The sequence below is a fragment of the Pagrus major genome, chromosome 9, assembly GCF_040436345.1.
Source record: "Pagrus major chromosome 9, Pma_NU_1.0".
In the NCBI taxonomy this organism is placed as follows: domain Eukaryota; kingdom Metazoa; phylum Chordata; class Actinopteri; order Spariformes; family Sparidae; genus Pagrus; species Pagrus major.
Genome location: NC_133223.1, coordinates 28,704,797 through 28,723,564, shown reverse-complemented (window position 1 = coordinate 28,723,564; position 18,768 = coordinate 28,704,797). Strand labels below are relative to the sequence as shown.

Below are 18,768 nucleotides of genomic sequence, written 5' to 3'. Positions count from 1 at the left end.
AGCCAACATTAACATTTTAATCATACTTAAATGTCCAGCCTCAAAAAAACAGAAGAAACAAAAATAAGTCATCATAAAACTCTAATCTACTCAGCCATGTGTTTGTGCCTTGATATGTATGGATGTGAGGTGAGTTGTGGCTTGCTGCACTTACACAAGATGACCACCAGAGGATGAGATTGTTTCTCTTTTCAAAGCCTGCAGAGGAAACATTTCATCTGGGCCAGAACTATTGATCATCGCCCTGCTGTCAGCCTACAGGATACTCTGTTGAGTGTGTTTGGTCGATGTTTTTTCTTTTCTTTTCTTTGTTTTTATTATCCTCAGATCGACTTCAGTCTCTATTGCCACATGCAAGATAGAAGATTTAATCCATTTTTTGATGTGTTTCAGTTCAAGGCAGAAATACAGACAGCTAACTTGTGTCAATGTACAATTATATTGCACCTCCTGAACTGCAGCCACTATCAGTTTTTCAAAAGCTACAAATGTTCCCTTATATGTCCATTGTAATTAGTAATAAATAAATCAAGGTCAACAAAGGAGGGATTGAATAGTTTCACCTGAGGGGTCTCAGATTTTGTACCATCGGAGCAACTGACCTCAGAAACTGCTGCTGATCACAGTGTACTGATGTTCTAGTTATGACTGGACAGTTTTATAACGTTCACTTGTACTTCCCTTAAGTGTACCAGGTACTAATACCATCTATATGACTTATCAGAGAAAAAGGCAGTGGGTTCATGTATTAGACGCTGTATTTGCGGCTCTATCTGCAGACCTGCAGGCTACTGTCTGAACACGTCCACAGCTCTGCGAATGTCTGCTTTGCTCACATTCCTGTGTCAGAGAAAAGAAAAGGCAAAGTTGTCAGTTAAATGCTATGTTGCAGTGTAACCTTACAGAGAGCAGGGTGGAGCTCTCTCCCCCAAACAGTAATATATAGCGCCCACAGCAGCTCTATAATGAAAGATCAATTATGCTCATCCGATATGAGCCATGTGTCACAGGTGTAGTCACGTTAATTGTTTTGGCCTTTTTATACTGCGCGCACCGATGGAAGATTTACAGCACATGATCACAGGGTATCAAAAGTAAAATGACAACTTATTAATTTATAAACCATTTATTATTTTTGAATTCAAATCTATTTGTATCTTGTTAAAATGCTTCATCGTACAAGCTCAACTCTATTTTGAGTCCAAGAGCTGCTGCAGCCCCAGTGGTGCTAACAGCTGCTCAATGAAAACAATCCTACAACTTAAAACTTAAAAACATAAGTTAAAGTAGAATTAATTACTTTATTGAAGAAGTAATAAGTCATTTTGAGTCAAACTTTTATGATTTTTAACATTAATACAGCAGCAAACAACTGGTTGTTATGTAAAGATGGTTTCACACCTTCAGGCATGCAAGTACTTGGCAAACTGTGACACTCTACACTATCTGGAGCTGTGGTGGCCCAAAATGTCAGTATCTGACAACCTGTGAATGAGACTCAACAATCAACTGTTCTTTCTGTTCTGTACACGTGATATCTTTAACTTTACATGTCCGTCCGTCCTGGGAGAGGGATCCCTCCTCTCTGGGTTCTTGACTAGAGTCGAGGGTGGCAGAGGGCGTCGTACACTGTAAGGATTGTAGGCAATGTGATTTGTGATTTTGGGCTCAATAAATCAAACTGACTTGAACAGTCTTTGTCCAGAATTGTTTACTGCACCTTTAAAGGTTTAAGCACACAGATGTAACCAGGATGTCATAGTGCCTCCATTCTTCCAAGCATTTATTTAAGCATTCAAATAACTGCCTTGTGATCTTACTGAACCTGTCATTTGGCAGGTTGTCCAATACATAATTTAAACAGTTTTATACACAGCAGTTAAAGAAACTTCCCAAACTCTTCAATTGTCCAAGATCACACTGTACATGCATTTTAAAGAGATGGTTCTTCAGAGAATGATTTATTTATTTGAGGAGAGACATAATATTTGCACATCTCTTTTTATTTATTTTAGCCTGTTTATAGGAAACAGGTTGTAATTTTACATTACTTAACCTTGTTTTACATATTTAAAAACACTTTAACTGGATGTGATGCGACACAGAGCAACACCACACGCTCTGTTTCCAGTTTAGGATATGTGAGTTCTCTTAACATAACAACCCTTAAAGTTGTTACTCGGTTGTAGGCACAAAGCGTTTTATAACCAGCTACAGGGGTCTGAGTTATATCAGATTACTTCCAACAGCTGAAATCAGGGAGGAGGGAGGGAGTGTGGGGCTGTGGAGCCACTAAACAGCTGAAGGGACACTGCAGCGCATGCTGAGACCAGTCTCATAATCACACAACAGCCTCACACACTGAGAAACCCAGGCCCACGTGCTGTCCAATCCCCTCATTACCACGAGGCATAAGATGAAATACTGCCTTTTGGCTCCTTTAAAAGAAAAAAAAATGCTGAGTCTGGATATAGCAGTGTGAAAGCTACTTCAGATGTGTAGTTGTACACATGATACCTCCTGTATATGCAGAAAATACTTTAAATAAACTCATCGGTTGAATTAAAACTTGATTTACTAACTTGACTGCAGCTTGGTAAGCACAAGCACGTGATAACATTGTACTTGCAAACTGGTGGTGGAAGAAATATGTTTTTTATATTATAAGAGTTTAGTAGTACAAAAGTACTAACAGCAAAATGTACTAAAAGAAGTACAGTAAAAGTATTTGTTGGGCAAAATAATCCCTTTAAGTGAGTTATATCATATAACTGGAACATTAGCACCTTTAACACCTGAGAAACATTTTAATGAAAGAGCAGATAAGAACAGAACAGTTTATATTATTCATATGCTTTTGGAAAATTTAATCCATCGCAGAATATCATTTTTATAAATTGATCTCATGTCTTCTTCATAGTAACTCGTAACTGCAACTGTCATAGAAATGTAATGTAGTAAAAAGCAGTAGTAGTATCCAGCCCGTAACGTGATGTATTTGCATGGATGGAAATGTTTTCCACACTCTGTTATTGACATAAATCTGGGAGTCAACCCACGGTTGAAAATGCTGTTAAATACATATATGTGCTTAAAAGACCTGGTTGGTGGATGATGGGCTGGATACTAACACGTAACATAACGTAAGAAGCACCCTGGTTTCAGCTTTGATCATCACATGATCCTAGCTCCAGTTCAAAAGCATGGATTTGAATACACAGACATCCAACTGGTATAATCTAGTAAGTGAATAGGGCATTGAACACAACACTGCACACATCTCCTTTGCACAGATTGCATTATATTGTTGGTTTTGCAACTCCTGTATGTGATTGTCCATCAAGAGACTAATTGAGCCTCTGCTTGAGTCAGGTGCTCGGCCATTTTGGTGTTCCCAGATGGGTTATGGGTAAAAGAAAGATCAAGCAGAACCAGAGATATCGTCTTTTCCTTTCTTCGCATCCTTCTTCCTTTAAAAACCTGGCGCCTGCATCACCCATGATGCAACACGACTACCAACATTTCAGTCAGGCTGTCAGACAGACCTGTGTGTTATGCTAGCAGTGGCTAATGTAGCCTGTGAGTGAATCAGCAGAGTAATAGAGAGATGTTATACTGTAATGGTACACCTAAATGAATATGATTGGTTGTCACTCGTCAGATGCTGGCCAAGATGCTGGTAGAAGTATGAGCGAAGCAGCTGATGCCAGTCAGTTATGCAAGCAGGACTTCAGCAAATAGTTTGCTGTAAGAAACCGATGATGATAAGGGGTCAAAAAAAAGGAGTTAACCCCAGTGTTTCTGTGAAAAATGTTTTTCAGGCCTTGCCGCAACGCTGGTGGAGGTTGTTTTCCTGTAAATAGATGGTCTTATATTGTCTTTATTTAAATCCAAATGACTGGTATTGTTCTTCATTTAGAGATCACAATCGTGAAAAAGCACCAACTAAAAAATAAAATATCAACATATATTTTTTTGTATAATTGTGCATTACCTTTATCTATTGTTGACCAAAGCCATTTGCAAGATTTACATTGGTGGTTTACTTCTTGTGATAATGTAAATCAAAACCGGGGGTTTTCATTTATATGAAAGGGTAAGTGAACTATCCCTTGAGAGGCTTTTTTCAGAGTTGGTAAAAAATAGACCTGTTGAGACTCAAAGTGTTGAAGAACCGTAAAGCAACATCAGCTCATATTTGATCTTCTTGCTCTTTTGTTCTTCCAGGCTGATAAGACACTATTTCTGTTACAAGGAAACCTTACTCTCACTGTGTAATAGTACTGTGAAAGATGACAGACTGTTTAACTTACGTTTAACAAACGTTCGACATCAAATTAAGTTGAGCTTTAACAATATTTCTGCGATCAGAAGCTTGCTCTTCTCCTTAGATTTTTATTGCAAAGCCTCAAGTAAGCTAAGCAGTCTCCCCTGCACTGGCCACCTGAACTATCTTTAGTCCCTGCTGGCAAGTGAATGGAAGTGCCCGACTTATCTTCACTGCTGTCATCGAGGCAGTCAGTATTTTTAGGGGACAGCAGCAGCTGCAAAAGCATTTAACGGTATTCCACGAACAATGACACTTGGGGTGTCTAAGGCTTGAACGACACAGAGATTGGGGGACCACTCTGAAGTTGTTAAACGTGAAGTTGCTGTGGATACTGAAGTTTGGTTTTTCTATCCCCTTCTACCGGACGAACGTCTATGAAGATGTGCTGGAGGAATACTTGGGACCTTTGAGGGAGAGCATGTGTCTGAATCTGAAGTCAACTTGGGACATTACTCAGCCTTCAGGAGACGAGTGGCATTGCTTCTTACCTCGAAGAGAGATTGCAAGTGCGGAATGTATGTTGGCGGTCGTTCCCCGCGACTGAAGCGAGGTAGGTCATGTGAGGGGTACACGGCACCGCTTCACAAGGGGCAGAGGTCATTCCAATTAAATCAGACAAGTAAACACAGGGGTTAATCTCCTCTCTTTAAACCTCCGGAGGGAATATTGAAGACACTTTCAACGCAATGTCCAAACTGAGTTATTAAAACATCTTGCAATTTGAAAAAGAGATTTTGAGCAACTTATTAAATTAATGTTAACAACCAGGTACATCAGATAGTACAATCAACGGATATACAAAATAGTTTTCCATCAACGAAAAAATGTCATTGTTAAGCAATTAAAACGCTTATGTTAATCTTTTTACATCAATGTTTTTTTTTTAAATCAATGAATATAAATCAAATTCATTTTTGCCTATAATGTAAAGTATTAACTGGAAAAGTATAATCATAATATAAACTTGACGATCTTTTTTAGTTGCCATTTGTCGAGCAGGTTTGAAAGAAGTCCAGACAGTATTCTTCAATTTTCCTGTATGTGATTATAGGATTGGGATTTTATCATGATTATCATTATTAATACATTATGTCAGTAAAAACGTATTTTTCAAATCCATCATCTGTAATATGATGCACTGTCAGGTGGCTTTAAATACACTATTTGATTTTTTTTAATCTTTGTGATCCAAAACTTTACTTCCTGCACCAAACAGGACCAGGCTTTAACATTCTTTGGGAGCTAATCCAAAACACATAAACTCAGTTTACTGATAAATAAACTCAAGGAAATCAAGGAAAACTTCGGGCTAAGGATGAGATTACATGAGTAGTCCATGGTGGAGAGAGAATTAAAAAGTGTAGCAGGTTATAAACAAAATTTCGAGGATTGACTGACTGATATCTACTGAGGACTATGACAGAAAAACAATTTCAAAAGAGACATTTAAAGAAAGAGTTCCTTTAACAGAGCTGCCAACAAAGGGTGTGATGGAGGCTCAGCATATTTTGACTGCAAGGTCTCCTGGGTGGGCAGACCGTAATTTCGGCCCTGTGTTTGTGTGAGCACGCGGGTTTCAGAGCCTTCTTTGTGATACCTGACACACACTCCCTCACAGGTCTTTATTTAGGGCATACTATATTAAGCACTTTCCCATTGAAATACAGCACCAGCTGTACTGGCTATGTGTTGTGGCTGCTGTTGCAATAGGCAGTCCCCCGTCTCACTGCTAGCCTGTGTTTTTTCTCTCATGCAGACAGATCTAATTCAATTAGCGCTAATAATCATACCATCCTTTTTGCTGAAACACAAGCACGTAAAGGGGGTGGTGACTGACAGAAGTTTGACTTTTCATTCCATAGCATAAGGGTTTAGTTCCTCGTATAAGGAGGCTACAAGTATAATCTTATAACATATATAGATATTTCACATAAGGTTGACGAATCAGACATGTTAGATCACTATATTTAATGTTCAAATATTACCTCATGCATATAAAGATGTTGGATATTACAGTAATTCATCTGTTGTTTCTTTTTTAGAAATTTGCAGTGGAGAAGTTGGACCGTCTTGCCCCGGTGAATAGCTGCCACTTTTATAATTTCCTGGACTTTTTTAAGGTGAACTGAGGCCGACAAAGAAGCAGAAATGGATGTTTTTGGTGGTGCGCCACGTTTCTTGGCCTATCCGAGACCTGTGGTGGTACAAAGTGGAACTGATGCAGTCCTGAAGTGTCAAATTGGTGGCGATCCAAGGCCTGCAGTTATCTGGGAGCGTAACAATGAAAAGATTGACCCGCAAGGACAATACAGGGTCTTTGAGGATGGAAATGTTTACAATCTCATCATTTCAGCTGTGACCACAGAGGACAGTGGACAGTACATATGCAAAGCAAAGAACAGCATTGGGGAAACGTACGCAGCGGCCACACTGAAGGTGGAAGGTGAGGCCCAAGAGATGGAGCTACGAGAGGAAAATAAGCCTCGATTCCTCATCAAGCCGCTGTCCACTCGCGTGGGTCGTGGGGAAGATGCCGTCTTCTCTTGTAAGCTCTGGGGAAACCCTCGCCCAGAGGTCGTCTGGGAAAAGGATGGAAGGAAACTCAATGAAATATTTGAAAGCACACATTTCAGTGTGGGCTACCAGGACGGTGGATGGTTCCAGCTCAAGATCTTTAAGACTCGTGCACCTGATGGTGGTGTATACACATGCAAAGCCAGGAATGAGTTTGGGGAAGCGCTGGCAGGAGCTGTGTTGCTCGTTGATGCAGGCCCAGGACATGAGGATGAAGGAAATCGTAATGGCTACACAAATGGCCACTGGAAAGGCCAGGGAAAACAGAGGATTGGCAGGCAAGTGCCAAACCGGCTCAGAGACGACACCATGACCAAGTCCACAAAAGTAAAAATGTTTGCTGTGACAGAGGGTAAACATGCCAAATTCCGCTGCTTTGTGACTGGAAAACCCAAACCAGAAATTATTTGGAGGAAAGATGGCAGGCTGATACTGTCTGGAAGGCGTTATTTGTTATATGAGGACAGAGAAGGATACTTCACACTTAAAGTTCTGTACTGTAAGCAGAAGGATAACGGAGTTTATGTTTGTGCTGCGTCAAATACTGCGGGGCAAACCCTCAGTGCCGTACACCTCTCCGTAAAGGGTAAGTCTATTTTCAGCAGCTTCACTGTTTTCATTTTTTTGTAAAATGTGAAGAAATGTAGTTACAGTTTAAAGGAGTAAAAGCAGACACAGTGGCAGCGTGTGATGCTTTTTGCAGTCGGTGAAGGAGGGAGCGAGGGTGTGCTCTTGGATCAGATTTCTATGCATTTGATGCGAGGATGATGTCAGTGAGATATCTTAAAAGAGGCACTCTGAGATCATTTATTGAGCTAGGGCCAGACAGGGAGGGTGGAATAAAAACTTTAAGAGGGTATCATGATGCTTTCAAATGACTCTGTTTATTTTGCACCATGATATTGTTTCGGATATGCTAAAAAAGATATGCCTCAATATATAGAAGCTATTGACATCGACTACAACAGAGAAAAAATTGGACATTAATTAATTTCATATTTTGTGGTACAATACTGGTTATCTCATTATTCAAGATAAACGATGACAGAATTGGCCAACGCTTTTAGAAAGCAAAGACCAGAACAAACTGTTAAACAGCACCGTGGTGCTTTCATGACTGAGGTTGCTGACAAATGCCTCGTTTAGAAAATCAAGTAAATTTCAAGTATATGGCTTCCGTGAATTCGCAGAACCAGCCAGTCAGCAGGGTAGTGAGATGCAAATGTAATCAGTGATCAAATTATATAACACCAGCTGCTTTTAAAAGCAATTTAATCCTGGTGACCACGGGAGGATAAATGAAATGTATTAATGATCTGAAATTCGACCTGAGAGATATATAAACAGGCAAAGTTCATCAGCTTGAGGTGGATTCCAAAGGCAGTACGATGTCTGCAAAGTCACTTAGCTTGTGAAAGGTCTAGGGGGGCGTCCATGTGTCAAAGTCTTTGGGAAGGGAATCATATTTCTCACATGGCTCAGAGAAGTCCAAACTCATGGCACCAACAGAAAGTATTGTACTGCATCAGTCGAGATAAAGAAAATAACATTCGGGTTGGATAAATAGTCGGTGGTGGCGAGTGGATAGATTTACAGGTGCTTTAAACGGTAGATGGTGAATATATTTTATCGGCCGTGTGTTTTGCTTAATCGGACTTTAAACATTAGCAAGATAAGGAAACGACGAGCTTTGCACACAGACTACTTAATACAGAACCACATTCTTTTGTTTACAACTGTCTGGTACTGTCTGATGGTGTCAGTTACAAACGGTTTATTTCCTATCTAACACCCCGATGTGTTAATGACCCTTCCATTCCTCGACTAAATGAGCCACTTGTCTCATGATTTTGCTCATCTTGTTTGCTTCACTGGCATTTACTGCCAAATATATTTCAATTTGCAGTGTTTACTACAAGGTCATAGATGATGTGTTGTGAGTTTACACAGGGTCGTCTTGCTTGCAGAATTTACGTGGATTAAGTAACACTAACCATTTGATAGATAGAAGTTAATATGAACATCTTAAGATAGATTTTTAGCACGACGAAAGGTCACATTGGCTTAATAAAACTGACGTTCTTCCTCCCTGCTTCCAGAGCCGCCTGTGCGGTTCAAGCAGCCTCTCATTGATCTCGAAGTATGGGAACGAGATTTGGCTGTTCTCGAGTGTGAAGTTCCAGAGGACTCTGTTCCCATCACATGGTATCTGGAGGATAGACGACTGCAGCCAGGGGCCAAATATGGAATGGAGGAGTGGGGAACAAAACGGCGACTAACTATCCGTGACATCGGAGTCGACGATGATGGGATTTACCTCTGTGAGATGCCCGATGGGGGGAGAAGCATTGCAGAGGTAGCTGTGAAAGGTAAATCAGGATGATATGTTAATAGCTTTCTTTGGAAAGTATATGCAAACCGATACATGTGATAAAAGCAACAGCATGGTTTCATATTCAGACTATGTGGCACACATACTACATAGTTTTGGGTGGAAGGGAATCGATATAAATTTATGGAACCAGTATTGCTTTAGATAAAACAGTGCCAATTTAATAAAAAAAGTTTAAGGTTCAGAGGGAACAGTTGAATTCATGTTTGAAACAATCAAAATGAAAGTTTATCAAACTCAAACTGTGACAACTTTAAACCCGTGTCTGTTTTCCTTCATTTTGAAACACAAAGGCCTAACAAAAGTCTGTTGCCAAACACTTACACTAACTTTTTGTATCCTCTGTTGCCCTGGAAGACCTGGAGGGAGGGCAAATCCTTGTGGAAGCTGGTATCAAACTAGCAGCAAAATTGTTGCTTGTTTTCTTTAATACTAGTCCATTATCAGACCCAAAAAAATCAACAACATCGTTCTGGAAAAGCTTAAAACGACATACGTGCCCTGTAGCAGCCAAAGGAATTATGACATTTGTTAACACGATAAAGGGAGAAGGTGGGAGTGATTGGTCGGGTCTTCAAATTGTTGGATTTTGACATGCAAGACCACTATTCACTTTGCGTTTCCTACCAACAATCAACAGTGTTTCTTTTAACCGTGACCACAATCATTCTCTAGCTCTAACTAACCAAAACAGTGATCATTCCCTAAGCCTAATAAAGTTGTTTTATTGCCTGAGCCTAACCGAACCTTTACAATAGCAGTGTCAGATCAGAAACACTTCACTGCTAATGTGTCTCCTTGCAGGGACAATATTGCGGAAGCTTCCACGGAAGGTGGATGTACTGGAAGGCGAAAATGCTGCCTTTTGTGTTGAGGTGGAAAAAGAAGAAATGGACATACATTGGTACAAAGATGGCGTGGAGCTGCGCGAAACACATCAGACCATCCTTAAGTCCTTTGGTCGCACTCACATCCTGGTTTTCGTCAATACAATGCCCCAAGACTCTGGCCTTGTGACTTTCCTTGTAGGCAGGTCCAAGACTTCCTCTCAACTGAGGGTGAAAGGTAGGGTCCCTTTGTCTGTAAATTATAGCATATCAGTTATTCCAATGCAGATGGCATACTGATGCATGATGTGTCTCGTGTTTCAGCGGCCAGACATTGTCCTCCCAGTTGTCCAGTGAGTGTGCAGATCAACACAGAGCGAGCAAACGCAGCTCTTCTCTCGTGGGTTTCGGCTCAGGACTCACGAAAGAATCCTCCGTCCGGATACGTGCTCGAGCGACAGGAAGTGGGCACCGGTTCACAGGAGTGGCTACAGTGCCTGACCACTGACTCTGCGACCTCTGTGGAGATCCTCGGTGACAGCGTACCGTGTGAAGCTGACTATCGATTTCGCATTTGCAGCGTAAACAAATATGGAAAGAGCAACAATGTTGAGTTCCCTAAGGCTGTTCACTTGGGTAAGTTGAGTAATACTAAAACAGCTGTGCTTAATCAATTGTTCCAAGTAGTTAACGTTGTTAAATGACATATAAACTGATATTCTCACTCAGTTCCAGTTGCCAGAATACAGGCTCCCTTACAGGATGCCTTGGTGCCAGAGGGACAAGATGCCCTCTTCTCTATCGAGCTCTCTGCTTCAGTTATCGGTACATGGTTCCTAAATGGAACTCAGCTTCAGGAGGATGAACGTTTTTCCATGCGTCGGACACGAACGCACCAATCTCTTCGTATACGAGGAGTACGTGATACAGACAATGGAGCTGAGATCACATTTATTGCCTACGGCATCAGAGATTCTGCAGCGCTGTACATTCAAGGTATGTACAGTGATAATATGTATTATATTTTGAGTATGTGCCCTGGTCAGCTTAGAATTTATTGTGTTTTTTGACATTTGGTAAGAAAAATGTGCAAAAATGTTTTGGCACCAACAACGTAAGATGACACCAGCGCACTGTTTACTATGGTTTATTACCCTAAATGACAAGACACATTAACGTGACAAAAACATCGATGTTTTTCTGAAATTGGCAGCTCCTCTTGTCAAGTTTTCACCACTGTCAGAAATGGACCGAAATAAATTTGTAGAAGTTGGGAACCCCATTGTGCTCTACTGCGAGCTGTCAGACCCTGCAGCTCCGGTGCACTGGTACAAGAATGGGGTGGAATTACAAACAATAGAGGGTCTTCATATCCAATCAGAGGGCACCATGAGAAGGATTGTCATCCAGTCAGCAGAGTTCTCACACTCGGGAGTATATTGCTGTGATGCCATTGATGACGTCATCAGGTTCAATGTGGAAGTAGAGGGTGAGTGGAGTGAGTTTTTTTAATAACACTGGTGTCTTTTCACAGAGACTAACCATCTTAATTGTCACTTTACCCCCTTTTCTTCATTTCTTTTACATTTACAAATGCATTTGGTCTTCTCTTAAAGTCTGACTTAACAAAACATCATATGTGCAACTGAACAAACTATTAAAATATCTAAATATCCATAGCCCCGCCTGTGAGGTTTTCAGCAATTCCAGATGCTGAGAGGAACAAAACCATCCAAACAGGCTACCCCATTGTTTTACGATGTGAGCTCTCAGATCCTTCTGCCCAGGTGCACTGGTACAAGGATGGGTCAAAGCTCCATCCTCAAACTGGCGTAGATTTTCAAACTGATGGCTTGGAGAGAAAGCTGATTGTCCAATCAGCAGAATATTTCCACTCGGGGTTATACTGCTGCAAGACAAAGGGTGACACCATCACATTCAGTGTGGACATCAAAGGTGATTTGTTTTACCTTAAGCGATGTGAAACATTAACCAGCTCCTCCTCAGCAAAGCCACTAACTCTTATGAACCCTTTTGTATGTTGTCTGTTGCCCTTCTTCTTAGCACTCACTAAGCACAGCTAAGCTGTCATCTTTTTCTTTGACTGCATTACAGCATGTTAGCAATTTAGTTGCCAATAGATTGTGATGAATGATCTTAAGGGCTTGAATTAAGGTTGACATAAGATCTAAACATATCTGTAGCTCCACCTGTGAAGTTCTCACCAATTCCTGAAGCAATGAGGACCAAGTCGATCGAAGCAGGCTGCCCTATTTTACTCCAGTGTGTGGTGTCGGATCCAGAGGCCCAAGTTTGCTGGTGCAAGGATGAAATGCAGCTCATTTCAAACTCTGGATTAGAAATCCACTCAAAGGGCAACGCAAGGACATTAGTTGTTCAGTCTGCAGAGCTGTCCCACTCGGGTGTGTACAGATGCACCACACAGGATGATACCGTGGAGTTTCAAGTGGAGATCAAAGGTGACTTTACACTTTTTATCTTGTGCGTTGATATTGTAACCCCACCTCCTCTTTTTAGATGCCACTAATAACCCCTGCTTCTTCTGTATGTGGTTTGGAGAACTGTTTCATTGCACATGATCTTAAAGAACTGTTAACGCACTAGGTAATTATTTCTAATAATTTGTTTTGTGACTGCTGTGACCTGAATTCAAAGTCTCCAAAGCCCCCTGTCATTTTCTGCTCGACAGTTAAAATTTTTTGCAAGGTGTCCATTGCCACAGCCTTGATTTTATTTAGCTTTCCTGAATTCCCATTGCTAGCTATACCAGTGACGTACTCTACTATCTTTGACGTTGAGAGAAGCAAGTCACTTGAAGCGGGCAAACCTTTGGAGCTGGAATGTGAGGTTGCAGACTCCACTGTGCCTGTCTACTGGTATAAAGATGGAGTAAAGCTCTTCCCGCAGAATGGTTGGGATGTACAGAGTAATGGCACATTGAGGAAACTCATTATCCCATCTGCTGAGCTCTTGCACTCAGGGCTATACAGCTGTGAAACCTCTGATGACACGATCCACTTCACTGTGGATATCAAAGGTGACTTGAATTTAAATTTGTTGAATTTTTAGAGAAAAGCGTAGAGCTTTCTGGAGACTAGATGCAATTAACATTTACAATATGCATATCTGTCTGTCTGTGGTGTTTTGTGTGAAGTTGCTGTTTCTTAAATCTTGGTTCAAATTAATCTCTACTGACGAAATGAAAAAATATCTATGTGATCCTTTTAAAATGTGAGTCTTTCTCCTTCGATAGAATAGTTTCCTATTTGGAAGAGCTAAACCTATAATTCCTTTTCTTAATCACAGTCTAAATATGCACTGTTAAATCCACAATTATGATATGAATCATCATCTTCAGCTCCCACGTTGCCGTTGTCACCCTCGCCAGAGGTTGTGGAGACACAGTCACTTGAAGCGACCTGCCCAACTGAACCGACATGTGAAACCTCAGACCCTGCTTTCCAGGTGTCATGGCAGAGGGATACAGAACATGATTCTAATAGTGAGCCTGATATTGAAATGGGTGGCATCAAGAAGACCCTTGTTATTGAACCAACTCATCCTTCAAACTCTGGAGCATACTATTGTGCAACAGCAGATGATGTTGCCCAATTAATAGTAAACGATCAAGGTGATATTTTTTTGTAAATGTATTTTCTATTTTAGCTTATGACTAACTCTTTATGTAGCTTTTAGTCTGTCTTCTTATTTTTTGTTAGACTGCAGAGCTAATATTTGTGACAATGTCTCTTTTAAGTCAGTTTTATCTAAAAACAGGGTAATGCACACTGAAATTATCCCCCCAATGCTTGTCTGTAGCGCCATCTCCAACATATCTTCTTGGTCCCGATGTTGAGAAGACCAAGTCTGCTGAAGTGCACAGCCCCATTGTTCAGCAATTTGAGATTTCAGATCCCATTGCCAAAGCCTGTTGGTACAAAGATGGAACCCTGATCTACCCAAAAAACGAAGTTGACTGTGAATCACAGAGCAGCAGCCAAGCCTCGCCCGTCCAGTCACATGACTTGTCTGGCGATGGGAGATTTGGCTGTGAAACATCTGGTGATGCACAGTTAAATGTGGACATGAAAGGTGGTGTTCCACATCGTACCTGCACAATTAAGAATCAAGCATTTAGTGACATACATGACGCCATCACCCAGCTCATTGTTTTCTCTTTGGCTTTGTCCAAACAGCAGAGCAGTGTCACTATGGTGACGAGATTGGTGAGATAGCTGATGCATCTGTCCAATACACTGTGGATGTCAAAGGTGATTTGATATATTTCAACATCAGTCATCCATGTTAACCCAGCACATACATGCCACTAACAATAGTGGTGTGTTTCACTGTTAGCACAATCATCTGAGGCATCTGTATTTTTTTTCCTTTAGAAAATTGCTTTCTGTCATATTGAATCCTGGTCTCATGTCATTTCCTGCAGTTTTTGTGGCTCTTAATCAAACATGTGGGTGTTTAGTAGCTGCCTAGCTGCTCTTCATACTAACATATATGTTGTGTTTGTCAATTAATTCTTCATTTTAACGTCATCTTTGCTTGTAACAAGCAGCTTACAACTCTTAAAAGTCCATCTTGTGTCTTATTCATCACCAGATCCTCTCATTCACATTGCTGCCCTGAACCTCTCACCGTTGCAATGACAACGAACTCTTATCAAAGAGAAGAAAATTAATGTACTTTTTAGGATCTAAAGGGTAGTGTTCAGACTGGTGGTTTAACAATATTAGGAGCCAGCTGATGGGGGAAATATAGGAGCTCAATCTCAGACCAAACGTGGTCGACCTTCTTGTTTGTCTTTGCAATGAATTATCCCATAACTCCATGCTAACCCACACTGATGTAAAAAATTCTGTTATGAGAAGAAGTATTGAGACCATCAACCACTGAAAACCTTTCTCTGTGTACATCACAATGCTTATAGCTACATCGCCAAGGCTCTCTTCTGACCAAGAGAAGAAGAAGTCCACTGAAGAGGCTTATCCTGTTGAAGTTGACTGCATGTCCTCAATATGTGATTCTGACATCTTCTGTGGCAAGAGAGGAGACACAGAGACATATAAAGAACATTCCAGGAATATACCATATTCTCAGTCAACATATGAACACATGACTGACCGGATTACAACTAAACAGCCAGAGGAGCTCTCTGATAATCAACGAACAATAAATGCTCAATCTCCAGTTTACAATCACTACGAAAAGCCAACAATAATGCAATCTGAAATACAACATCACACTAAACAGCCCACAGAATCACAAGGTGAGGAATTTATTTACTATATACAGCATGCAGAAGCCCCATCGGAAGAGCTTGATAGTTTTCTGCAGACAGCAGTCCCGACAGATGACCTTTGTAATTGTCCACAAACTGTTGAATCAGAGGAATCCGCTCCCAAGACTCTGATTGTCCAATCAGAAGAGCTACATGGCTCAATGCAGATGCCAGCTGTCCAGTCCGAGTTAGGTAACCCTCTGCAGATTTCAACTGCCCAGTCAGAGCACCTTACTAACCACTTACAGATCACAACAGTCATATCAGACAAGTTCTGTAACCCCTTAAAGACTGCAAATCTGGAGTCAGAGGAGCCCTTTAAATCCTCACATACTGTAACTATCCAATCAGAGGAGCCCTTTACATCCTCATATGCTTCAACTGTCCAATCAGAGGAACCTCTTAAATCCTTAACGACTGCACTAGTCCAATCAGAAGAGACTTTAAAATCTTTAAAGACTGCTGTTGTCCAATCAGAGGAATTCTGTGGCTCCATACAGATGCCAGCTGTCCTGTCAGAGAAGCCTCTTGATTGCTTACAAACTAAAACTATCCATTCAGTGGAGCCCTGTAACTCCTTATGGACTACAACTGACCAATCAGAAGAGTTAAACAGACCTCTGCAGACATCAACTATCCAGTCAGAGAGGCTCGGTGACATACCTGTCACTGCATCCATTCAATCATTGGATTTGTATCACTCTAAAGAGGCACAAACTATCCAACTGAGGGATCGTTTTCAACAGTCAGCATCGGATGACCTCTATCACACAGGACAAGCGATTCCTAACCATTCAGAGGTGCAGTATCAGTCCACGCAGGCCACAACAGTCCAAGCAGAGTGTCATCACACCATGAAGGCCACAGAAGACCAAGTAGACAGCACAGTTAACTGTGGGCAAAGATCATCTACCCAGTCTGCAGAGCCTTACTATGTCAAGCAGACATCTACTGTCCAATCAGAAGAGATCTATCTCTCAAGGACATGTGACAGTCACTGGATTGACAGTGTCACTGCAAATAAGGTGGCTGTTGAAGGTGATTTAAATGGTTAGCATTATCGAACAAAAAAATGGACGGGCACAATGTTGACATTGTGCAAAATGAAGCGATTGCTTTTTTGCAATCCTTGACATTTTGACAATTTCTGCATTTACTTACTCGTAAATGTAAATTACTTACTTTTGTTCGTACTAAAACTACTGAAGTAGTCAATGTAAAACTTGAGCTTGGGTGGTCTGTGAGAATATTAAAGACAGGGAAAAGAGTAACTCCTATAGATTCAAGTCCTAACTCGAATGCCTAGTTATCTCAAGTCTAACAAAAGATACCTCTTCTTAGATTACTAATAACAAAGACATATTTTTTATTATGACTTATTTTAACTTTTTTACTGGCATGACTAATCTTGATTTGCAACTTTTTGCTCTTCTATTTTGTTTGAAAGCATCATTTTTGTTGCAGTCAGTCACAGTGATGCAATTTTCTCTTGGTGTTACCTCAAACATCCCCAGCTCCGCCTGTGAGAATTACAACACTTGGTGAGGCTGAGAGGAACAAGTCTGTTGAAGTTGGTGAACCCGTAGCGCTGCGATGTGAGATATCAGATCCTAACGCTCAAGTTACTTGGTACAAGGATGGAATAAAACTTCATGAAGCAGCCGGGCAAGACATGCTGGCAGAGGGTTCCATAAGAACACTGGCTTTCCAGTCAGCGATGCCGTCTCATGCAGGGGTTTACAGCTGCAAGACAACAGATGATGAAGTGCAGTTTCATGTGGATGTCAAAGGTGACAAAAGTTGTTTTTGATGTTTTGTTCTGCAAATAGATTTTAGTCCGGGTCAAGTGCATTGAAGTGCTTTTGATCGACTTAGGAAAAGTAAAATATCATATTCCCCTTTCAAGGGACTGTACACAAGCAATAATTAAGACATTACCGAGTTAAAAACATAAAACTTTTCAGTTGCCCTACATTATTTAGCACTATTTGGACGAAAGTAATGACGTTTTACATCTACCTAATCATTCAGCGATGATAAAACCTTACCTGAGACAAGGTGACTCACCTATTTAGGTAGCTCACAATGTCTTTGAGTTGGTGAAGAGATGAGCTGACACACCATGTAAAGTTCTTTCGCACCCTTTTGAGCTTTGAAAATATACAAAGCGTGGTTTCATCAGAAGTTGGTGCTACAGGCTACAACAGTGTAGAAAAAGTAGAGGCTGCCAAACTGGAAACTAATCAGTTGTTTGCCGGCTGCTAATAAACCTAAAAAAAATAAATAATAAAATAAAAAACGGAGAAACAAAACCAGTCACATTGGTCATCCACGAGAGAGAAAAAAGAAAGAGGTCCTTATCTTTTTCAAACAGCTTCTAACAATGTTCAAATACAGTCTGTAAGTCTGTAATTTTACTCAAGGTGATGGTGAGTTTTATTTAGTCACTTGTCTCTACAGCTTCCAGGAAAACATCAGATGATAAATCAGAGAGAGAGAAAGGAAGTCGGCGAATGTGAATTAAACTTGAAAACATCACTGCACCTCGTCCATAAATATTTGCCTGAGTCACATAGATAAGAAACCCCCAAAATACATACTTTCATTTTAAGGCTTCATATCTTAATTTAGGTTGTTGTGGTTTTTTTATTTGTTTTTTTGTTGTTTTTCCCAAAATCACTACCATATCAGACAGTAGGAGATGCAGTTTTGGTGCAGTCATATGAGCTGTTGTGACCCAATCTTTGTGAAGGTTTTCATTTAAAGAAAAGAAGAACAGGTTTAGTCAAAAGGCCAGGGTTTCATGAGTCCCTTTCTTTCCAGCCTGCTGCTCAAAAGGCAGGAAACTCTCCAGGCTCATACAAAAAATTTGTGAAAAATCTCAAGAATGTGCGCATGAAACTTTCAGATTTTAATGATGGTGCCCCTCGATGAATTGATTATTTCAATGTGGTCGCAGTCAGACCTAATTTAAGCTTTATCTTGACTTGATTCTTCATTTATACTTCATATATACTGATGCAAAATTGTTGGATAAAACATTTTTTAATATACTTTGTAATGGTTGAAGATTACAAAGTAATGGTTGATTGTGCTTTGCTTCATTTGGTTGATAACATTACCTGTTTCATTGACCGATTGCATTTTACATTCAATCCTGTAGCTCCACTTCAGACGTTTTCAGCTTTATCTGAGGCCGACCAGAAAAAGATGGTCATGGCAGGCTGTCCCATTGCTCTACAGTGTGAGCTGTCAGACTCCACGGGACAAGTCAGTTGGTACAAGGATGGAACAAAGCTCCTACCTCAAAATGGAGTAGACCTCCAGGCCG

General features: G+C 40.6%; 1 protein-coding gene across 1 annotated transcript in view; it reads left to right on the top strand.

Annotated features, from left to right (window-relative positions):
• The first annotated feature begins 6,478 nt into the window (after positions 1 to 6,478).
• The window catches only part of obsl1b (obscurin like cytoskeletal adaptor 1b), a 28,254-nt gene continuing 15,964 nt past the window's right edge, over positions 6,479 to 18,768 (top strand). The window contains exons 1-6 of the mRNA XM_073473190.1: positions 6,479 to 7,490; positions 9,004 to 9,273; positions 10,101 to 10,361; positions 10,448 to 10,759; positions 10,853 to 11,119; positions 11,337 to 11,612. Of these exons, the coding sequence (XP_073329291.1) occupies positions 6,479 to 7,490; positions 9,004 to 9,273; positions 10,101 to 10,361; positions 10,448 to 10,759; positions 10,853 to 11,119; positions 11,337 to 11,612 (2,398 nt within the window). The remainder of the gene's footprint in view (positions 7,491 to 9,003; positions 9,274 to 10,100; positions 10,362 to 10,447; positions 10,760 to 10,852; positions 11,120 to 11,336; positions 11,613 to 18,768) is intronic.